The sequence below is a fragment of the Aythya marila genome (assembly GCF_965140915.1).
Source record: "Aythya marila genome assembly, chromosome: 10".
NCBI classification, from domain to species: Eukaryota; Metazoa; Chordata; class Aves; order Anseriformes; family Anatidae; genus Aythya; species Aythya marila.
The window spans coordinates 20932527-20955323 of NC_139051.1; the positions used below are offsets into that span (position 1 = coordinate 20932527).

At 35.2% G+C, this 22797-nt stretch overlaps 1 protein-coding gene across 1 annotated transcript in view; it reads left to right on the forward strand.

Moving 5' to 3' along the window:
- CACNA2D3 (calcium voltage-gated channel auxiliary subunit alpha2delta 3) overlaps positions 1-14554 on the forward strand; it is a 463161-nt gene extending 448607 nt beyond the window's left edge. The window contains exons 36-38 of the mRNA XM_082768173.1: positions 12319-12429; positions 13188-13293; positions 14092-14554. Coding sequence (XP_082624299.1) covers positions 12319-12429; positions 13188-13293; positions 14092-14184 — 310 coding nt within the window. The 3' untranslated portion in view covers positions 14185-14554. The remainder of the gene's footprint in view (positions 1-12318; positions 12430-13187; positions 13294-14091) is intronic.
- The last annotated feature ends 8243 nt before the right edge of the window (positions 14555-22797 follow it).

Below are 22797 nucleotides of genomic sequence, written 5' to 3' on the forward strand. Positions count from 1 at the left end.
TGCACATGTGATACCATACAAATAACTGGTTTTGACCTATGCCCATGTTGAGCCAAAGGTATGCTATAGTCACACTGGTGATCTTGACGATGGTGGACAGTTTTTAATCTCTGAGAGCTTTACTTATATGTTCTTTGAAGTCAAGGAGCATTCCACATACTTCAGTACTTGAATTCTCAAGAGTCAAAATTTTGTCTATGGAGTCATCTTGCACCTGTGTTTTGAAATCAGGGTCTTCCAAACTTTCAGAATATTTATCAATGTAACAAAGTGTTTGGGGCAACACTAGTATTGAAAGAACCTTGTAGCAGCCAAAGCCCCCAAACTCCAGGAGACCCCCAGATTGGTTTCTGCTGTTCCTTAAAAAAAAATTAATAAAGTATCAAATTATGCAATCTGGTCTAGTGAAATCATTTACTAAAGGTTTTTATACTTAGTGTAAAATCCTATATCACTTTACCAACACATCTCCAATGTGTATGCTAATTTACTCTTTACTCTAAAAGCAACAGTGATTATACTGTTTGTCATGCAGTGCAATGACAAACAGGTGCAATTTAAAGTCACCATATGGGTAATTTTATCTTTACCCTTGATAATGTATATTTTGAATGACCAGTTCAGGAAACACTGTAACTTACTATTTTCATTTAAGAAAATAAGTGCATGAAATAATAGAACATGATATCCATGTTACCAGGAAGGTCTGTGCCTGACAGTCATTAGTTTAACAATTCTTTGGACAGTTGTTGTCAAAACTTTTTTATTATTATTATTTTTAAGACAAAGATTTTTAATATTCCTTATTTGTTTTGGACCCTTTTTAATGTGTTAATTGAATTCAGTGTTATAACTGCATATGTTCTCAATAGGACCTAGCATTGGAGACAGACTTTCATTATTATTCTCAATTTCTGTTTATATCAAAGTTTTTCAAAAGGAATCAAAACCTTGGAGTTTGCTTGTCTAGTTGACAAAGCCATGCACATGTCTATTTGATAATTCAGACTCTGTCTCTCCATTTGTTTGGCATTGTAGTGGCCATGAAAAATCTAGAGAATAAAAAAAATTGCTATGGATCAAAGGATAAAAAGTACATTTAATGTAAAAAAAAAAAAATAAAAAAATAACCAGAGTAATCTTTTTTGAAACATCATTTTGATGGTAAGGAATATATACTGAATGAAATGGGGATTCCACAGAAAGTAGAGAAAGATAAGGAAATGTACAGTGGTCTTTTCTTGCAGTTATGTACAACTTTTTCATTAGGAAACTTCATAGCAATGGCAATGTGGTCCATCTGTAAGTACTATGAAATCTTGGAGATGCATTGGGCAGCTTCCTAGCAATTCAGTCCATTGATGTTTTCATCTCCTATGAAGAAAGAATGAGAGAGCTGGGAACATTCAGCCTGAAGAAAAGTTGGCTCTGGGGGGGATCTCATTGCAGCATTTCAATGTTTTTTTGTTTGTTTGTTTGTTTGTTGGTTTTTTTTGTTTGTTTGTTTGTTGTTTGTTGTTTTGTTTTTGTTTGTTTGTTTGTTTTTAAAGATGAAGAGCAACTGTTTGCTTGGGCGGATAACAATATGACAAGAGGGAATGGTTTTAAACTAAAAGAGGGGAGATTTTAATTAAATGTTACGTGGATATTCTTCACTTAGAGAGTGGTGAGGCACAGGTTGCCTAGAGAAGTTGTGGATGCCCCATCCCTGAAGGTGTTCAAGGCCAGGTTGGATGAGGCCCCTGGCAGCGTGAGCTGTTGGGTGGTGTCCCTGCCCATTACAGAGGGGTTGGACCTAGATGATCTTTAAGGTCCTGTCCAACCCAAGCTGTTCTATGATTCTATGATAACTCATTAGTTTCTCTGTAGGGTTGTTTTGTTTTGTTTTGTTTTGTCACAAGTAGGATGAGTTGTGCTCCATCTCTTAGCTCCCCAGTTCTCCACTTACATCTTCCAAATAGCCCACAGCTGAACTGCTTGAGAAGTTTACATAGAAAATTTAAGCGTGGGAAAGTGGTGATCTCCACTCATTCAGTGTTCATAGTTAAGCTCAGTAGTGCTGTAAAATGTAAATATTACCACTGCTTAAAACTTAACATAATTTTACATTTTAAACAAGCCATAATAAATATTAACCAAATGATAGATAGTAGCTGACACAGTGAAAGGATGTTTTGTAATGACAAGAGATTTAAGTTGTTGTATGAATGTCATAATATATTAAGCCGAGTAGTAATATACATATCAAAAAATGTTTGGAACAGGAAAACTTATTAAAATTGGAATACACTGAAGTGAATTTTTAAAGCCAGGCATACTTGTGAAGAATTGCTAATAGTAAGAAACTCATTTCAGTTTATAATGTTTTAATAATATAATACAGCCTGACTGATGACAAACAACACAAATATGACTTAGACATCTATACATTTAACACTTCTATTTATAAAGGACTTGGGAGTTTAACAGATATTTAATAACCTTTGAGTTTCAAACAACATGAATTGTCATATTTGAATGCCATGCAGGGGGCATTTATTTTTCCTTAAGTAATACAGAATTTTCAATTGCTGTGGAGATGATGACATGCAGTGTACTTAATTTTTTCAGATGTTGTATTCTCAGTCATTGGTAAAGTTTATATCTACACAAATTAACAACATCCTTGCAAAGCACATTGTGGTCACATACAGTGAGCATTTTAGTTCTTTATTATATTACACTTTTTTTTTTTTTTTTTTTTTTTTAATGCAACTCCTGATCATCCCTGCTGTTTATACATCAGTTTTTGTTTCATGGCAGTCCTGGAGCATGCCAGCTTGATTTTCTATATGAAATGAAATCAAAAGTTCAGTTCAGGGAGCTAGACAAGCTAATTTGAAATGCACCCCCAGAGTATGAATAAGGTAGTCACTAGATCTTTAGTATTGCCTTTTTTGGATAGATCTGTTCTTATTTGTTCCTGGGGGATTGGACTAGATGATCTCTCAAGGTTCCTACCAATCCCTAACCTTCTGTGATTCTCTGATATTGCCACCCGAGGTGCTGATGTAGGGATAGTCTGTATTGATTGACATTGTAGTTTTCCTATGGATGTAATCTTAATCTAAATAGTATCAGAATTTCCTACTCCTGTTTATATACAAGTAGAAATGATCAATGAACAAATATTTAAATACCTGTGGACAAATAGTATTTAACTATCATTGATGTCATTATAGTTTATATTCCTAGAATTCCTGTTTTCCTAGTAGCTCAACAAAGAGTCTCTGTCTAAAAACAGTTCCAGAAATCTTTACATTGATGTGTTTATTCTTTGAAAAATAGACTTAGGAACTAGTTCAAAAAATGCATTGCAGTTGGTATCACATAGCTTTGTTATCATAGTTATACTGATTGTAAATGTTAAAAACCTGATAGAGATTTGTCAACCTAAAACTAAAATAAATCATAGAAGCATTGCTTACATATTTGTGGCTTTCTAATCTTTATACTGTAATTGGGCTTGCTGTATAATATGACTATACTGACACAATAACTGTTAGGCTTTTAGGCAGGTGGCTTGTTGTACGAACAATACAAATTGCTTCTTTGCTAGAGTTAGATCATCTTTGTAGAGTAGACCTAAGTAGTAGTTAGCCCTCATGCAGTTCAGAACTGACTTTTAAAATGTCACGTGGTATCTGTGAGCATTCATAAGTCAGAGGATATCAACTAGCTTCTTAATATTTAAATTATATGTAGAATTTAGCTTAGACATCATCTAACATTTAAAAAAAATCTGAGATTTCCCTCAATACAAATCCCAACTAGGGGTTTGTATTGTAGGGCTCAAATACTAAAAACACACATTGGCTAACACCATAGTATAACTGCATCTCTGTCTTCTGCTAACCTGTGACCAATGCCAAAAAAGCAACGTTTGAGCTTTAGGATCTGACACACTGTTTTATGCCCGTTACTGTATGCCCTCTGTTTGTTGTAAGCAGTTTATCATAGAATTGGGTACTCACTGACTAGGGAGACCCAGTTATGCCACAGTCTTAAAAGTGAGCTCAAATTTGTTCAGGAACATCAACCTTGACTAATGTTTAACATTTGTGGGATTGCTGAGCTTGATTTATTTGCAAAAGTTTTGCGTTCCACTTTAGCTCTAGTGATCCAAAATTCTCCATAATCTTACATCCTCAAATCCTCAGTACACAAAGTACTTTTTCATTCCAAATCCTATATACCCAAAACTTCTGAATGTTTATACAGTTTCTAAGATGTGTTTCGTAAGGTATTATTATCTGAGCCATAGATTTATGAGAAAGCATTCCCTGATTGATAATGAGAGACAAAGGGCATTTCTGGGGTTTACTGTATCAAACAAAGCAGTTCCCAACCATGCAACAGCTTTCCAAGGTTCCAGATCTTTCGCAGGCACAGGGAAACTGAGGATGATATTGTTATTTTAAGTCCTTGAATCCAAACTTTGTTCTAAGTAGGTACATCTATACTGACACCAAATTGTGCTAGTCAGTGAGGCTATATGTTGTAGCAATGTGTTGCTTGAATAGGGTCACGTTACAGGCCTGAAGCTGAGAGCTTATCTGTGTCTTTTAATATGAGAGAATGACTAGCTGTTTTTTTCCACGGCTTAACTTCACTAAGAACTGTTACTATTGGTATATATATTATTTTTACAAATTGTGTTAAAGATATTCCATTCTCTACCATCATTTATTTGGAAGAAAAATAAACAAACAAACAAACAAACAAAAAATAGCAAAAACAAAACAAAACAAAAAAACACACAAGTACCCCAATTTATGATTGTGATATAAACATGTCATTCATTCATTTAATGCAATAAGTGAGAGAAATGGTTGGAAATGTAGCCAGCAGCCTGGAAAGCACATGATAGGAGTTGGATAAAGCACAATGGATATCTGCACTTCAGTTGAATGGTTAAAGTTTGTTCCAGACCATTAGGGTTGAACATTTGCAACCAACAGTTATGTTAGGAACAGATATTTGAGTGCAGAATGCACAACATTTTCCGTTTACTGTACCCTGGTGCTGGTATGTTTTTTCTTTCTCTAAAAAATGGGAAAGATCAAATTTGACAGATATAAAATGTAATCCCAAAGTAAAAACTAATCTTAATCCAAAATACTCAAACTTCTATAATTCATGTTTGTACTCAGAAAAATACAATGAAAGGCCTGGAGGGAAGTGGCCAAATTTACATAGATGTTCAAGCATCAGAGCTTTCAGTGGGGACTGAGTTGAATACCATAGAAATTCAGAATATTTTTTCAAATCTTTGTGCCTGCATTTAGGTTGCCAATTTTGTCCTACTTTTTTTTCCAGTTCAAACAACCATAGTGAAATTCTTCCATGTTTTGTAGGATTCTTCTTCATGGGCAAAACAACTGCTAGCTAAAAGGTCTCATTTTTTATTGCCTCCTAAATGTGACTGATTACAGAAAAAAAAATACAGGGAAAAAAAAAAAGAATATACATATAATGGATTTTTTTCCTTGAATAAGGGTCATGAAATCAAATATGAATCTAAACAACTATTTAAATGTTTATAGAATTAAAGTCCTGCCTAAAGTGTGTGTTTATTGCAACCATGTACTTGACTGCATAGCTAGCATCTGTCGTCATGAGCATGGATATAATAGCAGCATATTTTTGTAAAATTAAAAAAAAAAAAAAAGCTGTAAAATATGTCATATAGATCATAATAATTCTTAGTCCTGAAGATAATGGTTTAAAGCAAAGCACAACAGTGCAGTGTTTCTGTGATAAAGCAAGAATTAAGTTTTAAGTAGAAACACACAGCACTGTCTTTAAATAAATTGAATAGCTCTTAATGCTGGTGCCATACTCAAATTGTCTCCAAACTGCAAAAAAATACCTTCCATTCTGCAGGATAAGAGAAAGATATTTTCTCTAAATTTTTGGTTCCTCAAGAATAACCTTGTCCTGTATCTTCGGAGTTCCCCATTGTTTAATATTCATTTTGTCCCCTCAAACACTTTGCAACCTTTGCTGTCTGAAGAAAGAAGGGGGAAATGGATCTGAAAGCCAGATACTGCTGAATGCTACTTAGAGATTTACTGTCACTCTTAGTCATTGAAATGTGTCTTGCAGCAGTGTCACTGGCCACCAGCTAGTTGTTGTAAGCCAGGAAAAGGAAAATAGTTCAGTGCAGGTGACCAATAAGTGATCGCATTTGGGATGCCCAGTCTGAATAATATAATACGACTGTGTCCTCTCTATAAGCTGTCTGGCTCACTGTCAGTGCCATAAAAAATATGCTGCACTCAACATATGTTCTTAAGATTAGGTGTGTCTGGGGCTATGCAAATGGCTGCTTATTAATAGGGAAACCTCAGGTCTGTGTTTAGTTTGCATTCTGTCCAAAAATGAATGCCAGTAGACAAAGAAATGGATTAGTTCTTCTGTGTGGAAATACAGAGACTAATCTATTTAACAGTGATATTGATTGCCTTTAATAGCAGATGTTATAGTCAAATACTAGAAAGTAAACAACTTAAATGTTATGTTAGCTTAGCTGAATAAGACACATTTTACATATTTGAAGTTGAATTATTTCAGCTTTGCCTGTTATGGATGTGGTTATGTTAGGGAAATTTCATAGAGAAGATGCATATACAGAGTTTGTACCTTGTGACTCAGATAGTCATGAAGCAATGTCCTGTATTAAGCAATGATGGCAGTAAGTGGCTTACAGAAGGGTGTGATCTTCAAGTTGGCCCTGTTCTTACTTCAGGACTGCTTGTCCTATCATCCCTGCCCTTTTTGCCCAGATCTGAACATCCCCCTCCCTGCTAGGCATATTGGTCACTCTCCCAGTTGTCTTACTGATACTTTGCCAGACCAGAGGTTCAGAGGCTGGAAGATGAAAGGAAGAGAAAGAAGGACACACTACAAGGACATTGAGGCCCTGGAGTGTGTCCAGAGAAGGGCTATGAAGCTGGTGAAGGGCCTGGAACACAAGCCGTGTGAGGAGCAGCTGAGGGAACTGGGGCTGTTTAGTCTGGAGAAGGGGAGGCTCAAGGGAGACCTTATTGCTCTCTACAACTACCCGAAAGGAAGGTGTGGGGAGCTGGAGGTCAGTCTCTTCTTGCAGAGGACTAGAGGGAATGGCCCCATGTTGTGCCAGGGCAGGTTCAGGTTGGAAATTAGGAGACATTTATTTTCAGAAAGAGTAGTCAGGCATTGGAACAGGTTGCCCAGGGAGGTGATGGAGTCACTGTCCTTGGGGTGTTCAAGGAAAGGTTGGGCCTGGTGCTTAGGGACATGGTTTGGTGGGTGATATTGGTAGTAAGGGGATGGCTGGACCAGATGATCTTAGAGGTCTTTTCCAGCCTTGATGATTCTATGAACCATAGTCTGTGGAAGAAACAATACACTTTACGTAACTGTATGAAAACTTTAATATATACAAACAAGATAAAGAGAGTCAAGTTTTTTTTTTTGTTGTTGTTTTTTTTTTTTTTAAATAATCAAGTTTTAATGTAGTTTGATAGATTTTTTAGAACAGGTGTTGTGGTCTGCATTTATCTCTAGGCATCAAATTTCACTGAGTTTGGATGTTTTTCCCTACAGGGTCACTATTTTGCCATTTAAGAGAAAGGAAGACAGGCAGAGGGTTACTCAAATCACCAAAGACAAGCTCCTGGTCTGAACTATCTTTGCATAGTCTGTGTCTGCAGCATTAGTAGGCACCTAATAACATGAGTATGGGTAGCCATTTTGACTGCCCTTCAAGATGTGTATTACAGTCCTTCTATTAAAGTTTCAAAATTCTAGGCTATGTTAAGAAATCAGAAGTAACTGGTTCCTTGTGGGAAGAGTCATTCAGCCACCAGGCACATATAGTGTTGAAGCCTTAGAGAATGCAATAAGAACTCACTTCTTAAAAGCATGCTTTATTATCATACCTGCATAAGCATGACTTTGGCAAATATAATTATGAATGTGGTGAGACCTGAATTCCAAATTTTTTGTGTTTTATTCCACAATGGAAAAACAATTCTGAAGGAACAGATTTAATAAATACTCGTATGCAAAACCATTACTATTTCCAGGTAAAGCATGAAGCTGATTTTTTTCCAAATAATTTTGAATGATATTGCGCAGATGTTTTATATGGTCTGATACAGAAATAGGTTAGAAAGGAACAGATAAGGGGTGTGCAACACGAGAAAAGTGTTATCAAATGCTCTGACTCAACATACAGAGTTTCTGGAAGGTTTCTTCTCTGCTCTTAGTTTTTCTTGGTTAACAAAACAGTTTGGCATGACTAGAATTTCTTTCTACCCCTTTCAAGTATTACATTTCTTCCTTCCTCACCTTTCCTTTGAAAGCAAAGTGAAGAAGCAGTTTGTGTTCAGGCCTGTTTTGAACCTCTGGACTGGCGCTTTAAATAACCAAGCCAGTTCCTCAGTGGATGAAAAATGGAGCAGAAATAATTACTAAGGTTCTTACTGACTCAGTGTGACTTCAACGTAACAGGAACCACAACTGCTTATTACATTTTATATATGGAGACATATGCAAGGCTTTTTCTATGCTATGACTATCAAATGATGATGATACTGTTGTAAAGGAAAAAGGTTCAAATCAAAAGATTTACATTGCTTAACTTAAAAAGAGCTTTTAAAACAAACATTCTCCATCAATATTAAACATAGACATTAAACATGTTTTTTAAATCAGCAATAAAGTTTGATAGAAATCTTTACTTTCTCACTGATAGTTCGCTCCCATATTGCCAGTGACACAAAGGACAGCCTCAGCCAGCAGGTGTTCAGAAATGCTTATTGTAATATAAACTTTAGAGACTCACAGAGGAGCTTACTTAAAAGGCAAGGCCATTTTCATTAGTTTGTCAGCAACTTTCTTTAGTTTGTAAGCAACTTCTTTCTTCCACTGCAGTCATGCAAGCTGCTTTGCTAGAAACTCTTTTCCCACGTAGCTAAATCGTGGTGTACACAATGAAACATTCTGGTGGAATATTTCAGTATTTAAAATACTTTGTTCCGACCGTGTTTATGCACCTTTTGTTCCCTGTGAATGTTCAGTTCCTGAGACTTACTGACACGTACATTCACTCAAAATTAGCTTCAAAGATGCATGTGCATGTCACCATGGAAACTGAATGGTGAACTCAAAAAAAAGACCCACTGTTGGGATGACTGCGGGCTTTCTCCAGCTTGGGCATGGAAGCAGTGCCAGGTGAATTATCTGAATAGTCACTATTCAGGTGAATTCAGTGCCAGGTGAATTATCTGAATAGTCACTGAATAGTCATAGAGCAACTGCAGAGGTTAATGACTGGCAGAAACTTCTTTGCTGATGACCTAGTGAGGGTAAGAATACCATATGTCAATGAAATAATCTTAAATTGCAGCAGGTGAAAGAAGTATATTTTGCTTTTGCACATTCTATTAATAGAAAAAGCTAAACTGGACTATTTTTTTCTTAATAATTTGCTCAATTCAATCTCTGTCTTCAGTCCTCTGTCTTCACTTGATGATATCTTAATCCTTTGCCTGTGAACACACAAGTCAATGACTGGTGAAGACATGCATTTGGATTCACAACTTCAGTTCAAGATTACGTTCAATAATTGCAAAAGAGAAAACATTCATTTACTACTTGTGGAAGTCAATGCTCTCTTTTGAATTTACTTCTAATATGGTCAATAAGAAGCTAGTTGTTCCACTTTGCAAGATATTGGTTAAGATGGATTTGCCCTATGGAATATAACTGCTGCAGAAAGCCAGAAGTTTCATATTTTTATGGCTGTTTATCTGACAGTCACATATACCTTGGCAGTTACCATAAGGCTAGGCACCTTACAAAAATTTGTAATAGATAAACAGACTATAGATTTATAACAATATTGTGTTTAGTAAATGGAACCAATTTAAATTGTAGATGTCTATCATATAATTCCAAAAGTACAAAAGTTTTTTCTTTACTTAATATATTGCTCATTGCAGCTTCTTTAATTGATAATTTCCATAAATGGAGGCATATCAGAGTAACCCAAGTTACCATGTCTAGCAAAATTTTCTATAGAACTTAATTCCTACCAACCTTCATAGCTTTTAACTATTTTGTCAGAGAATCCATGTAATCATCTACTCAACATCACAATTCCATAGTGAAAACTTTCTTCTGGGTTATTTATTTTTTTATTATTATATTTTCCCTTTTCTTCTTTGGGGAAGGAGTACCCTATACTGTGCAGACCTTATGCCACACTACAGAAGTGGCTTAAAGAAGAAATAAAATGGCAAGTGTTCACCTTTTGTGAAATGCCACCTTTAAGACTGTCTGTATGGTATGTGCTTTCTCACAGGCTTCAGTATTCACCTGGGGGACACAAAAAGGGGTTATTACAAAAGCACTTTGAGCCAGACATACATTAGGTACAACGGAAGAGTGGTTATTCCCCACTCCTCAAAGAGGAATGAATCATTTAGTGAACGGTTAATTGTGACAATATTTTTTGTCTTTCAGGTAGTTTTTTCTTTAGTTTTAAAGATTCAATAAGTGTAAGTTTCTGAATGCTCAAAATCCAAATAATCCAAATGAAATGAAATTGCTTTTTTTTTTTTTTTTTTTTTTTTTTTTTTTTTTTTCTCTTGCCCTTTGGGGTTTGATTTTTTCATAACTGTTTTGTGAAATTCATGCAGTACAATTTTGGTGTCACTGTCTGTTAAAGATTTTCCCTCCTTTCCTTTTGTTGGCCCCATTTCTCTCACACACAAATCCACAAAACCACAGATGCTCCATTACAATGATGTCAGTCTTGCTACATGCTCCAGCTGTTTGGTAGGTACATTTATAAAGTTCAGCCTCTTACATTATGCCATAAATGTATGTTTCATGTATAAACATAAAGCTAACATATTGCAGATCACTGTAAGTGTAATTTTAATGGAGGTTTAGTAAGTTTAAAAAATACCGAAAAGTGTTTAATCTTTCAGTTGGCAACATTTTTATAGTGGGTTTTCCAATTATTTTTTTCTGAAGCTGGATTCAGATATTCCCCACCCCTTCCACAATTTCATCTTCTGTGATTTTTGGAAAATGCAGTGAGTTATTTTAGTAAGACAATATGTATTTTAAATAAAGATGTCTGAGGAAAAATATGTTTCTCTCCACATCATCTTGGTGCTCAAACCCTCACTTAAGGTTTTGTGCATTTACTAGCGTACCACACTGAAAAACACCTAATTCCTGGAACTGTGTGATTTCAGCAATACTCGGTATGGCAGATATTCTGTAAATATGATATAGAAAATACTAACATAACATTAATATATATTTTTTTTTATAAAGAAATGGCTCTAAGTCTTAAAGCCTTTCTTTGTATCATGTCCTGAATTTAAAAGAAAGGTTTAAACAGTACCTGCTTGGCTCTTCCTCCACCCTTTCTCTTTGGTACATGCCTAAGAGTTCAGCTAATTGAAATTATGTGGATCATTGAGTTGTGCCCACAGGTTCCTTCCCTGTTCTCCCCTGGGTGCTTTCGTTCTCACAAGCAATACTTTCATTTCTCTCAACGCCTTTTGAATTGCATACTTTGTCTTAATTTTAATGTGGTGCTGAGTTATCATCATATTTGTACCATATAGTCGTCATCATTCTAAAATAAATCTCCTCACTTATGAAGATTTTGAGGTTTAATCTCTGATTTGTTGTCTAAGTAATAAAATGAATCTCAAGAGGTGAGGTGAAATCTGAGATCTTTCTCAGATTTCAAGTAGCTTGTTCAAGTAGCTACACACAACGTGTGATTCTAGAGGCTAAAGAAGGGACCAGGAATTATTGCCATCTGGCTGCAGAAGAACTTTACTTATTTATGTAGATTGGTTTAACGTGTACTTAAAAATTCCAGATCATAAATAGATAGCTAAGTATTCATTATGTAGCAAAGATTAAGTATTAAAGGCAGAAAAAAAAAAAAAAGATAAACTACTTGGTAATTCACTTGTATCCCAGTTCAGGGTGATAGGCATTTGCATATCAGGAGTATAAGCCCATCCGTTCTGCTATACCTGTCTGCTAAGCATCATGAACATCTCAAAATATGCAGCCATATTCAATGAGCTGAGGAAAGCATTGCCCAAGGCCCTCTACTTCTACAAGGTGTAGAGATTTAGTATGATTATATATAAAGTTATAAAGTCAGTGATGTTTGTGACTGTAATACTTAACAAAACTTGTTGCTAAGAAATACAGAATATTGCCATTAATTACTTTCTTTTTTATTTGCAGGTCTTTTGTCATCCAACAAATCCCAAGCAGCAATCTTTTTATGGTAGTAGTAGACAATGAATGCTTCTGTGATTCTGTCCCACCAATTACCATGGCACCTATAGAAATAAGGTATATCCTTTTATTTGCCGAGTTGTGAAGAAGAGACTCAAGATGCAAGTATTGAAAAATTTCTTCTTACATAAAAACTTGCTTTACATTACTTTATAATCTCGAAGAATGCATCATTAGCCATTATAAAGTGCTGGGGCTGTAATTCACATTTTTAGATATTTAGGGTAACCAATACAAATTAAGAAACACACACACACATCTTTAAGTATTGTAAGGTCACAGTCTGCTTTTTTAGATAGCTGAACATCTTCCATGTCAGGCAGTAAGGATGTAAGTCCCTTCTGAGCTGCTGATATTAGAACATATGAAACTCCTTACAGTATAGACTTTAAAAAAAAATATTTTAAAGTTGTACTGGAGTGTTGAAAATGTTTCAGAATTCTGCTTTCCATCAATATGAAAATTCAGTAAAGTAAATATATCACTTGTATTTTTAGTGCCATATTTTTTATTCTGTGCTGTTCCATATATTTCTGGGTTTGTTTTGTCTCTTAAGATGGAATTTATCAAAAGTAGTGTGCTTTTATTGCAGACTTATTATTGAAAGACATGTTAACAATGTAAGTGCAAATTATACTGTCTAAGCAATGGATCACTGGAACAATAGAGGCACTTAGAATTACCTTAGTTTTCTTATGTTGACCACACATTTCTCCTTGGATATTTGAGAGGGAAAAGGAAGGAGCTAAAAGAATTGCACTATATGCATTTCAAAACACTCAGATGAACTCAGGACATTTAAATGCAGTGCTCAGATCTCTCCTTAACTACATTGTACATAACGAATCTCTTAAATGTGAACGTTTAAAATCTCAGAAGATAAGAAGACGCCCAGAATCTTGTCATGGATTTCACCCTGAAGTAAGTTTTTACTTCTTTCTTTTGGACTCTGGTAGATGTTTTATTTCTTTGAAAAATAAATAGGAGAGATCTCTTCTAAGATAAAACATTCAGAACACATCACTAAGGGAAGTGAATGACATTGTAAGTGCAGAAAAAATTTTAGTACTCCTATAGACATCGTCTTGACTTGCTGCTTTTGTAGACTGTTTTATATCATATAATAGAAAGTGGTAGGATGTAAGCACAGACTGGCAGGCAGAAATATTTGAGAGTTCATTCTGCCTCAGGCACTGACCGCAAGATTCCTCATTAGAGATGGTTGGGAACTTTGTGCTGCTAATGTTTTTTTCAGTGACTAACTTTGCTATATCAACTGCCGTGGTATAGTCATTACATCTACACATAATATTGCTTGGGAGGGATCACTGCACATATTTACTAGCCTGTGTTCTCCACAATGCTCATTTGTTTAGCAGCAAGAAGATAGAGACCAGGACATGATTACAGTCGTTTGTACAGCATATGTTCATAGACACCAATTTTACTCTAGAGTAACTATTTAGTGCCTTTGGTGTTGTAATGGAATGTAGAACGAGACCTAGAATATATCATGAAGGTAACTCTTGTAGATCCCGCTTAGTTTCAGTCTATGACCTAAACTTGTTCAAATGAAAATATGCACCTGTATTACTTTCTAAGTGTATTTATTTCATGGTTTTCATTTTGTTGGTAGTATCTTCTTTTGCCTCTATAGTTTGATAAATGCTCATATATCGGTGTAATGGCTTGTATTTTTTTTTTTTTCTCTCTCTTTAGGAAAATGCAAGAGAATGTGGTGGTGTCCCAGGCCTCCGTGCTAAACCTCCTTTTGTTCTTCTTTCTCTGCTGTTGACAATTTTCTCAAGGTGACATTGACTGATGTGTTCAATTGGCATGCTAATACATGGATAAACTGTGAACTGGGAACTGGTGCAACACAGAGGACATGAAATATAGTCAGAGCATCAGCATTTCATGATTTTAAACTGTTGGTGATATAAATTCTTAACAATATGTTGAAAAAAAGATTTATCTTTTTACTTTGCTAGTCTTGCAGATGTGAATTTGACATATGGTAGTCATGATTCATCAAAAAAGGACTTGGTAGATAGACAGAGGTGACCATTGCTTTGTCCCATTAAAAATAATTTAAAACTGTATACTTTTTTCAATAAAGTATATTAAAATCACAGTTTCAGAGTGCATTTTAAGTCCAGTAATGTATTTGTTCCATTAATTAATAATGGGAAGGAAATAAACTAATTCAAAGATATTTTCATATGCTCAGCCTATTTCTGAAAATATTCAGAGAAGAAAATGAGTTAGCTTTTATAATAAGGGAGAATAGCTTTTATTAACAAGTCAAGAAAACATATGTGCATATATGAAGCTGAGCAGGTAATATGCTGTGTTGATTTATAGTGAAGTTTTGCTTTCTGGAAATAGCTATAAAACATCTCAGTCACATTTAGAAAGTGAGCCAAAGCCCGATTAAAGCCTTTTCCCTAACTTGGGCAAGCTTTAGATCAGATTATTTGATTTGCTTACAGATGGCAAAATTAAATACTTTTCATCTGTTACAATTTGTGGGAAGATACATAAAGTAATCTGTATAAAAGGATGATATTGTTTTGTTAGCGTTCTGGCCTATAGACAGCATGTCAGCTAGGACAAATTCCTCCTGAGGAAATTCATAAGCAGAGAAAGTTTGACTTTAACAACACGTCTGTGTTAGCAGAACTCATTATGGTTTTCACGGAGAATTAATTGAGGCTCCTCCTCAGTGGGCAAAGATCAAGACCAATATTTCTTAATTCTAGGCCTTACATTCTTCTGTGTAAGGGAAACTTTATGCTTATTCTGTCTATGTACATATCATCATTGCTCTTCCAAAGACAAGAAATACATGAAAGGAGAAAATTGACTTCTACTGAACCATGATGAAAGCACCTAATAATAATTCATTGTTAATTTTGGAAAGGGTAAACAGTTTTGTAGTTAGAAAGGATCCAGGGAGTAACAAGAGACATTAAAATATGACATTATAAATTAATATTGTTAAAGAGATTAGAATATGCATGTATAAATGAGTATTGCTCAGAAAAACTGACAGTTTATACATTCTCATGTATTAAGACAAAGTTATATAGGCAGAATGTACTGGTGAAAAAAAAAAAAGCAGTTGCTATGTAAACAGAATAATACAAATAAGTGTAAAAGCATATTTAATGAGTTGTCATTTCTTTGCTAATTAAGACATCTTTTTAATTTTATGTTCATTCTTGAAGAACTTTGTGATGAAAGTTAAATTCAGCTTCGTAAAACCAGTGGTTTAGGAGAAACGGAGATTTCAGCTTGGGTTCAGATTTATGGATCCTTGCCTGTTCAGATCCTCCTCTTGAACTGAGTAGGTCGAATCAATGACAGTTGGGTTGCTTTTTCTGAATTGCAGCCACCAATCATGAGTGCATGAAACAGATCAACAGTAGGCTGGTGATAATGCTGTGAGATCTGTAATTATTTGAACTAATTGGCAGCATCTCTACTGGTAAATTAAATGTGTCTGGAAACATTTGGTGGCATTGAGGCCAACTGGCTCAGAGTGGCATATGTATATGCTAGTGAGATCTCTTGGCCTCCATATCAGAGTAGCTGCAATACAAACTGCCTATGTCCAAATGCAGAAACCACAACCATGAGGTTTTTGGGATAGAGTTCACTGGCACAGGCTGAAAGAATGCCAAGAGCTATTCAAACCAGTTTTACAGAAAAGCTGATCTCATTCTAATGCATAGGAATGTTCCCAACTGTTTAGTTTACCAGTCTGTACATTGTCATTATCTCTGAAATGTGGAGAAAGTGTGAAGATACAGTGAAGTGGCTCTGTGCTGTCATACCTGTAGCAGCTCATAGAAGGTGGGAATAAATTTCATAACCTCACTAATCCTAATCATAACCTCACTAATCCACTAATACTACTTAATTTAAATCCTAAAAATTTCCATGCAGGATCTGATCCAAAGCCCAACATAGTGAATAGAAAGATGAAGATGTATATATACATGTATGTATATACATATTTACAAACATATGAATATATGTAAACTATATGCATTTTTAATAAACAGGAATGACATCATCCATAGTTCTTATCTCCCTAAATCTGAGATCAAATCTGAGTAGAACCAGGAGAACTGTACAATATGTTTCTACACAGCAAGAGGCAGAGCTGAAAGGTTTCAGCTTCTGCTGTTTTTTGTTGTTTTTTTTTTTTTTCTGTTTTTGGTAATGGCATTGATTTTCAACTTATTAACCCCAGCTGCCTTGTCTTCCTTTAATCTTGATACAACAAAAGCTGTTTGGGAGCTCAGAACCAGGCATGGACACACCATTTTTTAATGACTTTGTGTGGGAAAACTGTCTGCCCATAACTGTCAGTGCTGCAAACACGCCTTTAAAATCCTGTAAGCCAGAGAGCCTCAGGCAGGTTTTTGCAGCTGTGCTATCTCTTCTCATTGTTTCTGTGACACTGAGACTGCCTGACCCACTGCATTTTGCTGCCAGGGTTGATTCTGCAATATATATATGCTAGGCAAAGCAGGTGGTTGCCTAGAGCAAGAAGATATTAAAAGCAGCAGTGATTGTTTCATTGTGTAAATGGTTTCAAGAGACTGTTTCAGGTTTCTTATGATTTCAACAGTACCAGAACAAGGCACTGGCCCTTTGGGTTCAGAAGGCAAGATAGAAGTTTGACTCAGAAGGTTTGAGGCTAGAACAAGGCACTTATTTCCAATTGTCTGCTGAGACCTTTCTGACCTCCAAGGACTTTTACAGACTGGCACTTTATGTGCCTCGCAAATTCCCACTCATGCAACTTTAAAGTAAATAGCATTCAAAAGTGGAAAGTTTTCCAGAGAACAGTGCTTCAAAATCCTGCAACTGTGGAAAATATTAAATTTACTAGATTTTCCTACTTAATTATTCTGTTCCCTGACCTGTCCAAGATACTTCCATTACTGTCGTTGTTGTTGTGTTTTGTTTTGTTTTTGTTTTTGTTTTCTTCTTGTCCAAGTTCGTCCCCATGGTTCTGAAGTTTTCAAGTAAGTATTTAGCTGGCTTATTATTTATCTGTTTTACAACAATATGCTCTTTCTGACAGGTCCAGCTCTCCCATGTACCTACTAAGAGTGAGAGATATGGTTCCCATATATAGTATCTACAGAAAATCTCACTGGAGTTTATCACTTACAGTCCAGTCTGAAGGCAGTTTTCTTTTCCTATCATCTTTAGCTTTTGGCCATTAAGCTCAGATCCTATTTCTGCCAATATAATATATATATATATATTTTTTTTTTTTGCTATAGCTCTTTGGGAGGATTTAACTCATCTTCCAAAGTCAGTTCTATGTTTCTTCCCTATGGTACTTCTGAAGCTGGATGTTATAACTTGGATATACTAAATCATATTGTGTTTTCTTGTGATGCTGTGAGTGAAAAGAGATGTTTCCAATGCTTTCAGACTTTTTTGTCTCCTTCTTCCCATAGTAACTGGTGGATGAAGTGAATGTTATTTTGCTGTCTGTAATTCCAGTATAAGTTATTTTAAAAGTTCACAGTTCTACCTAGCAGATGCTTTGAAGAATTTCAAAGCACATTGTTAATCTGGGAAGATCCCATTGACTTTCCCATTGACATTGATTGGTTCAGAGGTGGAGTAAGAGGCACTTTGCATTATAGTTGACTTAGATCTAGGTTAAAGACAGTAAACAAAGTTATATAACCCTTCAGTATTAACAAAATGTATGCAGTGTAGTTTAAAACAACAAAAAAAAATATATCGTTCATAATATTTGTTAAATGTTAGATGATTTGTTAAATGCTTAATAATCAGTTTTAAGAACCTGAAACTTCACGTTCAGAATTAGATGTGATTGTAACTGAAATGAGTGTAAACAAGGTATGCTCTTTCATATTTTCTTTAACATCTCTCATAGTATTGCATTACCAGGTTACAGATGTTTAGAACATCTAATCACTGAGGCTTCCTTTAGTTCTTTAATTTAAAAAGAAAACAAAAAAAAAGGCCCTTAAGCAAACAGAGAAAAGTAATTAAAGGTTGGTAATTAATTTTTTAATGGTTTTCTAAGTGTGTAAGTGGCCTTATTAAGGAGCAACCAGTAGAGCTGTGAACTGATCCATCCATCCATCCTAGTGCTGAGATGCTAAGCCTTCAGAGGACAATTTCCATTTCAACATTGTTGAACAGATTTGAATTCTCATTGTTTTGGCAGAAAGAACCAGGTAACTGAGTTTATGCCAAGTTCCCCTATAACACCTCACCAAGTGTGAAAAGCTCACTTTTTCTCTCCTCTGCTGCTATCAGTTTCTGGCAGCATATGGGGGTGCCTTGTCTAAGCACAGATTTGTATCTATTTCACCCCAAGTTTGACAAAACAGCATTAAAAAAAATCTATGCCATATAAAGGTAAGTTACATAAAAGCTGCTGCATTCCTTTTGATAATATTTTAACTATTAATAGAAAGTCCTTTTTTTTTGTTTTGTTTACATTAAATGGAGTTGAGGCTGAATCTCCAGTTAGTCATGTCAGGGCACTGCAGAATCCAAGCTGTTCATTCATTAAAGAGTTCATTCAGGATTGGTTATCTCCTACTGAGTTCTTTTATCAAAGGGTTATAAGGAGTTGACAGTTATTCAGGCCTCTGTAATATCAAACTCAAAAGCTTTGTTTTGTGTTGTTTGTTTTTTTTTTTCCCCCTCCAGATGTGGTCTTGAACTGCACTTATATATGTTTAAAACAGCCTTGTAAGAAAGGGTTACCATTGACAATTCTGAGTCAAATCTGAACCTTAACACCAGAAGTTCAAGTGGTTAATGCTGGGTTTGTTTGACTATGTTAGGATTTTGTTTGCAACTTTAACACACGGGGTATTTCACTTACAGGCGAAAGGGAAGATCAGATTTCAGTTCATAGCAAAAAGTGTTTTGAATCAACTATTTAAATGTTTTAGGAAAAGCGCTAAGTGCTTAACTGAGAATAACTAGTTGGGACTAGTTGAGATAGCTGAACTAATCAAGAATGCTTTTGGCAGACATGCAAATGTGCAGATGGCTCCTGAGACAGGAAATAAAGAATTGTTCTGTTTCATTTATTTGTTAGTGTTTTGGCACTGGTCAGTTGGGTTTCACTGGAAAATGAAAGATTATTTTTTCATTTGCCCATGTTGCTTGTGGGGGAAAAATATAGAATTAATTTGTAAGCCAGCTGCATTGCTGGATCTTGTAATACCACCTCTGAGACATTACTGTGATATATACAATAGTTTAGATAGAATCCCAAGTTCCTGTCAATATTTTATTATCAGTTATAGTTAATGAAGCTGTTTAGGTACATCTGTTTCCTGTATACACATGTGAGTGAAATGTTTTGGGGAAAAAGAAACCTGCTTATATTGCTAGTTTCTAAACATCAAAAACAAAAGAGAGACACAATTAATTTGTAATTTCATTATCTCTAACAGACTTTAAAAAGCAGGACACCAAACCTAGTGATAAAGACTCTAATGGAGACTTTTGATTTCCCATCGTCAGATCTTTGTGGTTTTCAGAAAGATGTTTTGATTTAAAGCAGACATTCTTCCTGTTTTTTCTTCTTCAGTCTTGAAAGTCCAGATACAGATAATTACAAGAACTCCAAGGAAGTCTATCCTCTGGAGAAATGCTGAAGAAAATATTTTGAATTGCACTTAAAACCTGAAGTTAATGTGATACACTTAAATTCATATAAGTATGGATTCAATATGGGATATTTAATTATTGCCCTTTAGCTCCACTAGTAATGATATGAGCGGAGATCTCGGTAGGAAGATAAATACTCTATGAGATATAAGAAGGTCAAGAATTGTTATTTTTCCACTGATAAAACCTTTCTTGGCAGAAATCTTCCAGATTTTATTTAAAAGAGGAAAAAAAAAAAAAACTTTTAAAACTTACGTTTATGAGTACTTAGGCATTTTTTTTAACCATTAAATCCTTTTGACATATAGCAGTCATTATATATTTGCATCTGTCTATCTTGAAAGATTTTTTTTTCTAATAGAAGATACTTAGAAGTTTCACATTTATCATATTTTTCAATAATCACTTGAGAACTTCTTAAGAGTAAACAATGATCTTAAACTGCCTTGCCAAAAATGTAAATGATCTAGAATGCCTAATGCACCCAAGATTTTTGCATATTTTCAGCTCTGCATTTGGGACCTCTAGGCAATGCTGTTTCAGATTAGGACAAACCATGAATTTCTCAACCATTTCACTTAAGAGAGGGCTTTATCCTTCTGATATTCATGGCAGAAAACCTGGAAATTTGTCCTACCCTACTCTGTCCAAATGCAGCAACCCTATCTTCATTAGCGTCTGACAGATTTAAAAGTAGTAGATGGTATCCTATGCAGAAAATAAAATACTCTAGGTAAAATAAACACACAAAAACTTTGTGTTTAATACCCCTGCCTGTCCAGCTCTTGCCTGAGTCTTACACAAGAAGCAACCTCCCTGGTAACATGGCAGACTTAGAAAAGGGAAATTATGGCATTTTGAAAGGTAAGAATGACATAATTTCCATTCTGTAAGAACCAGTAGAAATATTAATGCTATATTCTTGGAAACACTCTTTCTTCTATATAGACCATTTTATATGGTAAAACAACCTAAGAGCAGGTAAGGCATAGAAGATTCAGCTTACCAGAACTCCCAGTCTCTCTCAAAGAGATCTTAAATGGTTCCTATAAGCTGAAGTATAATATCTGAAAAGTCTACTTCCTGGAAGAAGAGGATATTAAACTATGGTAAAAGCCTTAACATAGTTAAGTAACTGTGTAACATTACAAAATACTCCCAACAAGCCTTCTGGCTCATTTGTTACTGAACTTCTAGAAACATGAATTTCTATTACCAGACCGTATTCTGGAAGACATTTGCATCTCACATGAATGAAAAAAACAGGTACTTCTCAATCAGGTAACACTCTGACATATCAGTAGATCAGGTTTTGCCTTCTTTTAAAAGCCAAATAATCATTGAAGAAACACAATCATAACATTCATGAAGAGGAAAAGAGAAAGCAAATGGATATAAAATTGACATATTATTCTTTGTTCCAGTCTTTGGAGACTGCCATGCTCCACATTTGTTTCTTCTCCATGGTTTTATCATGATGGTTCTTCTCTGCTATGGCTTATAGGGCTCTAGGTTCTTTTAAATTCTTCCATTTTGTGTTTCTATTCCTACTTACTTGTTTTACATGATTTTTTTCAAAAGAAAAACAGGGGAAAAAAGTACCAAAAAAAAAAAAAAGTGTGTGTGTTTGTATCTGTACATGTATGTATATTTAAATATACTATCATTCTGGGAAAAAAAAAAAGGTCACATTATAAATAGCATTCTTTGACTTACACAGATACAGATAAGCAGTATGTCATCCTAGAACATCCTTACTTTCTGGTTCTGATTACACCTTCTTAACCTAGTCTATACCTATGCACTAGAGTGCAATAATTCATGAAATATTATGGGCCATGGATATTTCAAGCTGGCCTCTCAAGTGACAGCATAACTCTTTCATAATCTCCAGGTCCAGTCTTCAACAGAGAATGTAAATCCTTGTCTACTTTCCGTCCCTGATGAATTTAAAGAGTGCAGCAGTATTTTCTCTACCCATTCATTGCACAACAAGGTTCCCTACATTTCTTTAAATCTGTCCTCCCTGCATGGACTGCCTCTGAGATGTCTAATATATGGGCTGGTGTGTGTGTGTTAAGAAAGAGCATCTATTGAAAAGCATCAGATGACAGTTTTCCATTTCTGTTTACTTTAACTTATTTTTTCAAGGATGTCTTGTAGGGATTGTGCTTCAGGTATCGCTTCAGGTATCATTTGAATTTTAACGTTATGAGCTGTTTAGCACTGTAACTGTTTTGTGCCCCACTTGAAGTGGCCTGGCAGGACCATTCAAAGGTAATTGAATTCCATGGTGCACTTTAAAATTACATTCGTAAACACTGTACAACATATAGTGCTTTAAGATTTACCTGTCAATTCATCTTTCCTTTCTTTCAGAAAGAAATTGGATTTATCTCATGGTGTGGCCATAACAAAATGCTTTTTTTTTTTTTTTTTCTTTTATTTCCCATGAGTTTGCTAGAAGCTGTATTGGCAGGAAATTATGACACCTACTTAGACTGATTTCAGAAGGCAAAAAAGTATATATGGGCCTGATTCTGTATTCCTCAGCAAGTACTGGGTGTTTGAGGTCTTCACTGAATATAGGGCTGGAACCTCACTGTTCCTGGGCTTTCTGCAATTTACAGCTTGTTTTTCTTAGCAGAGTTTAAATTATGTTAGTCTCCTGGCTCTTATTAAGATCTGCTGGTTCAAGTTCACTCTTGTGGTAACTTTTTCAACTAC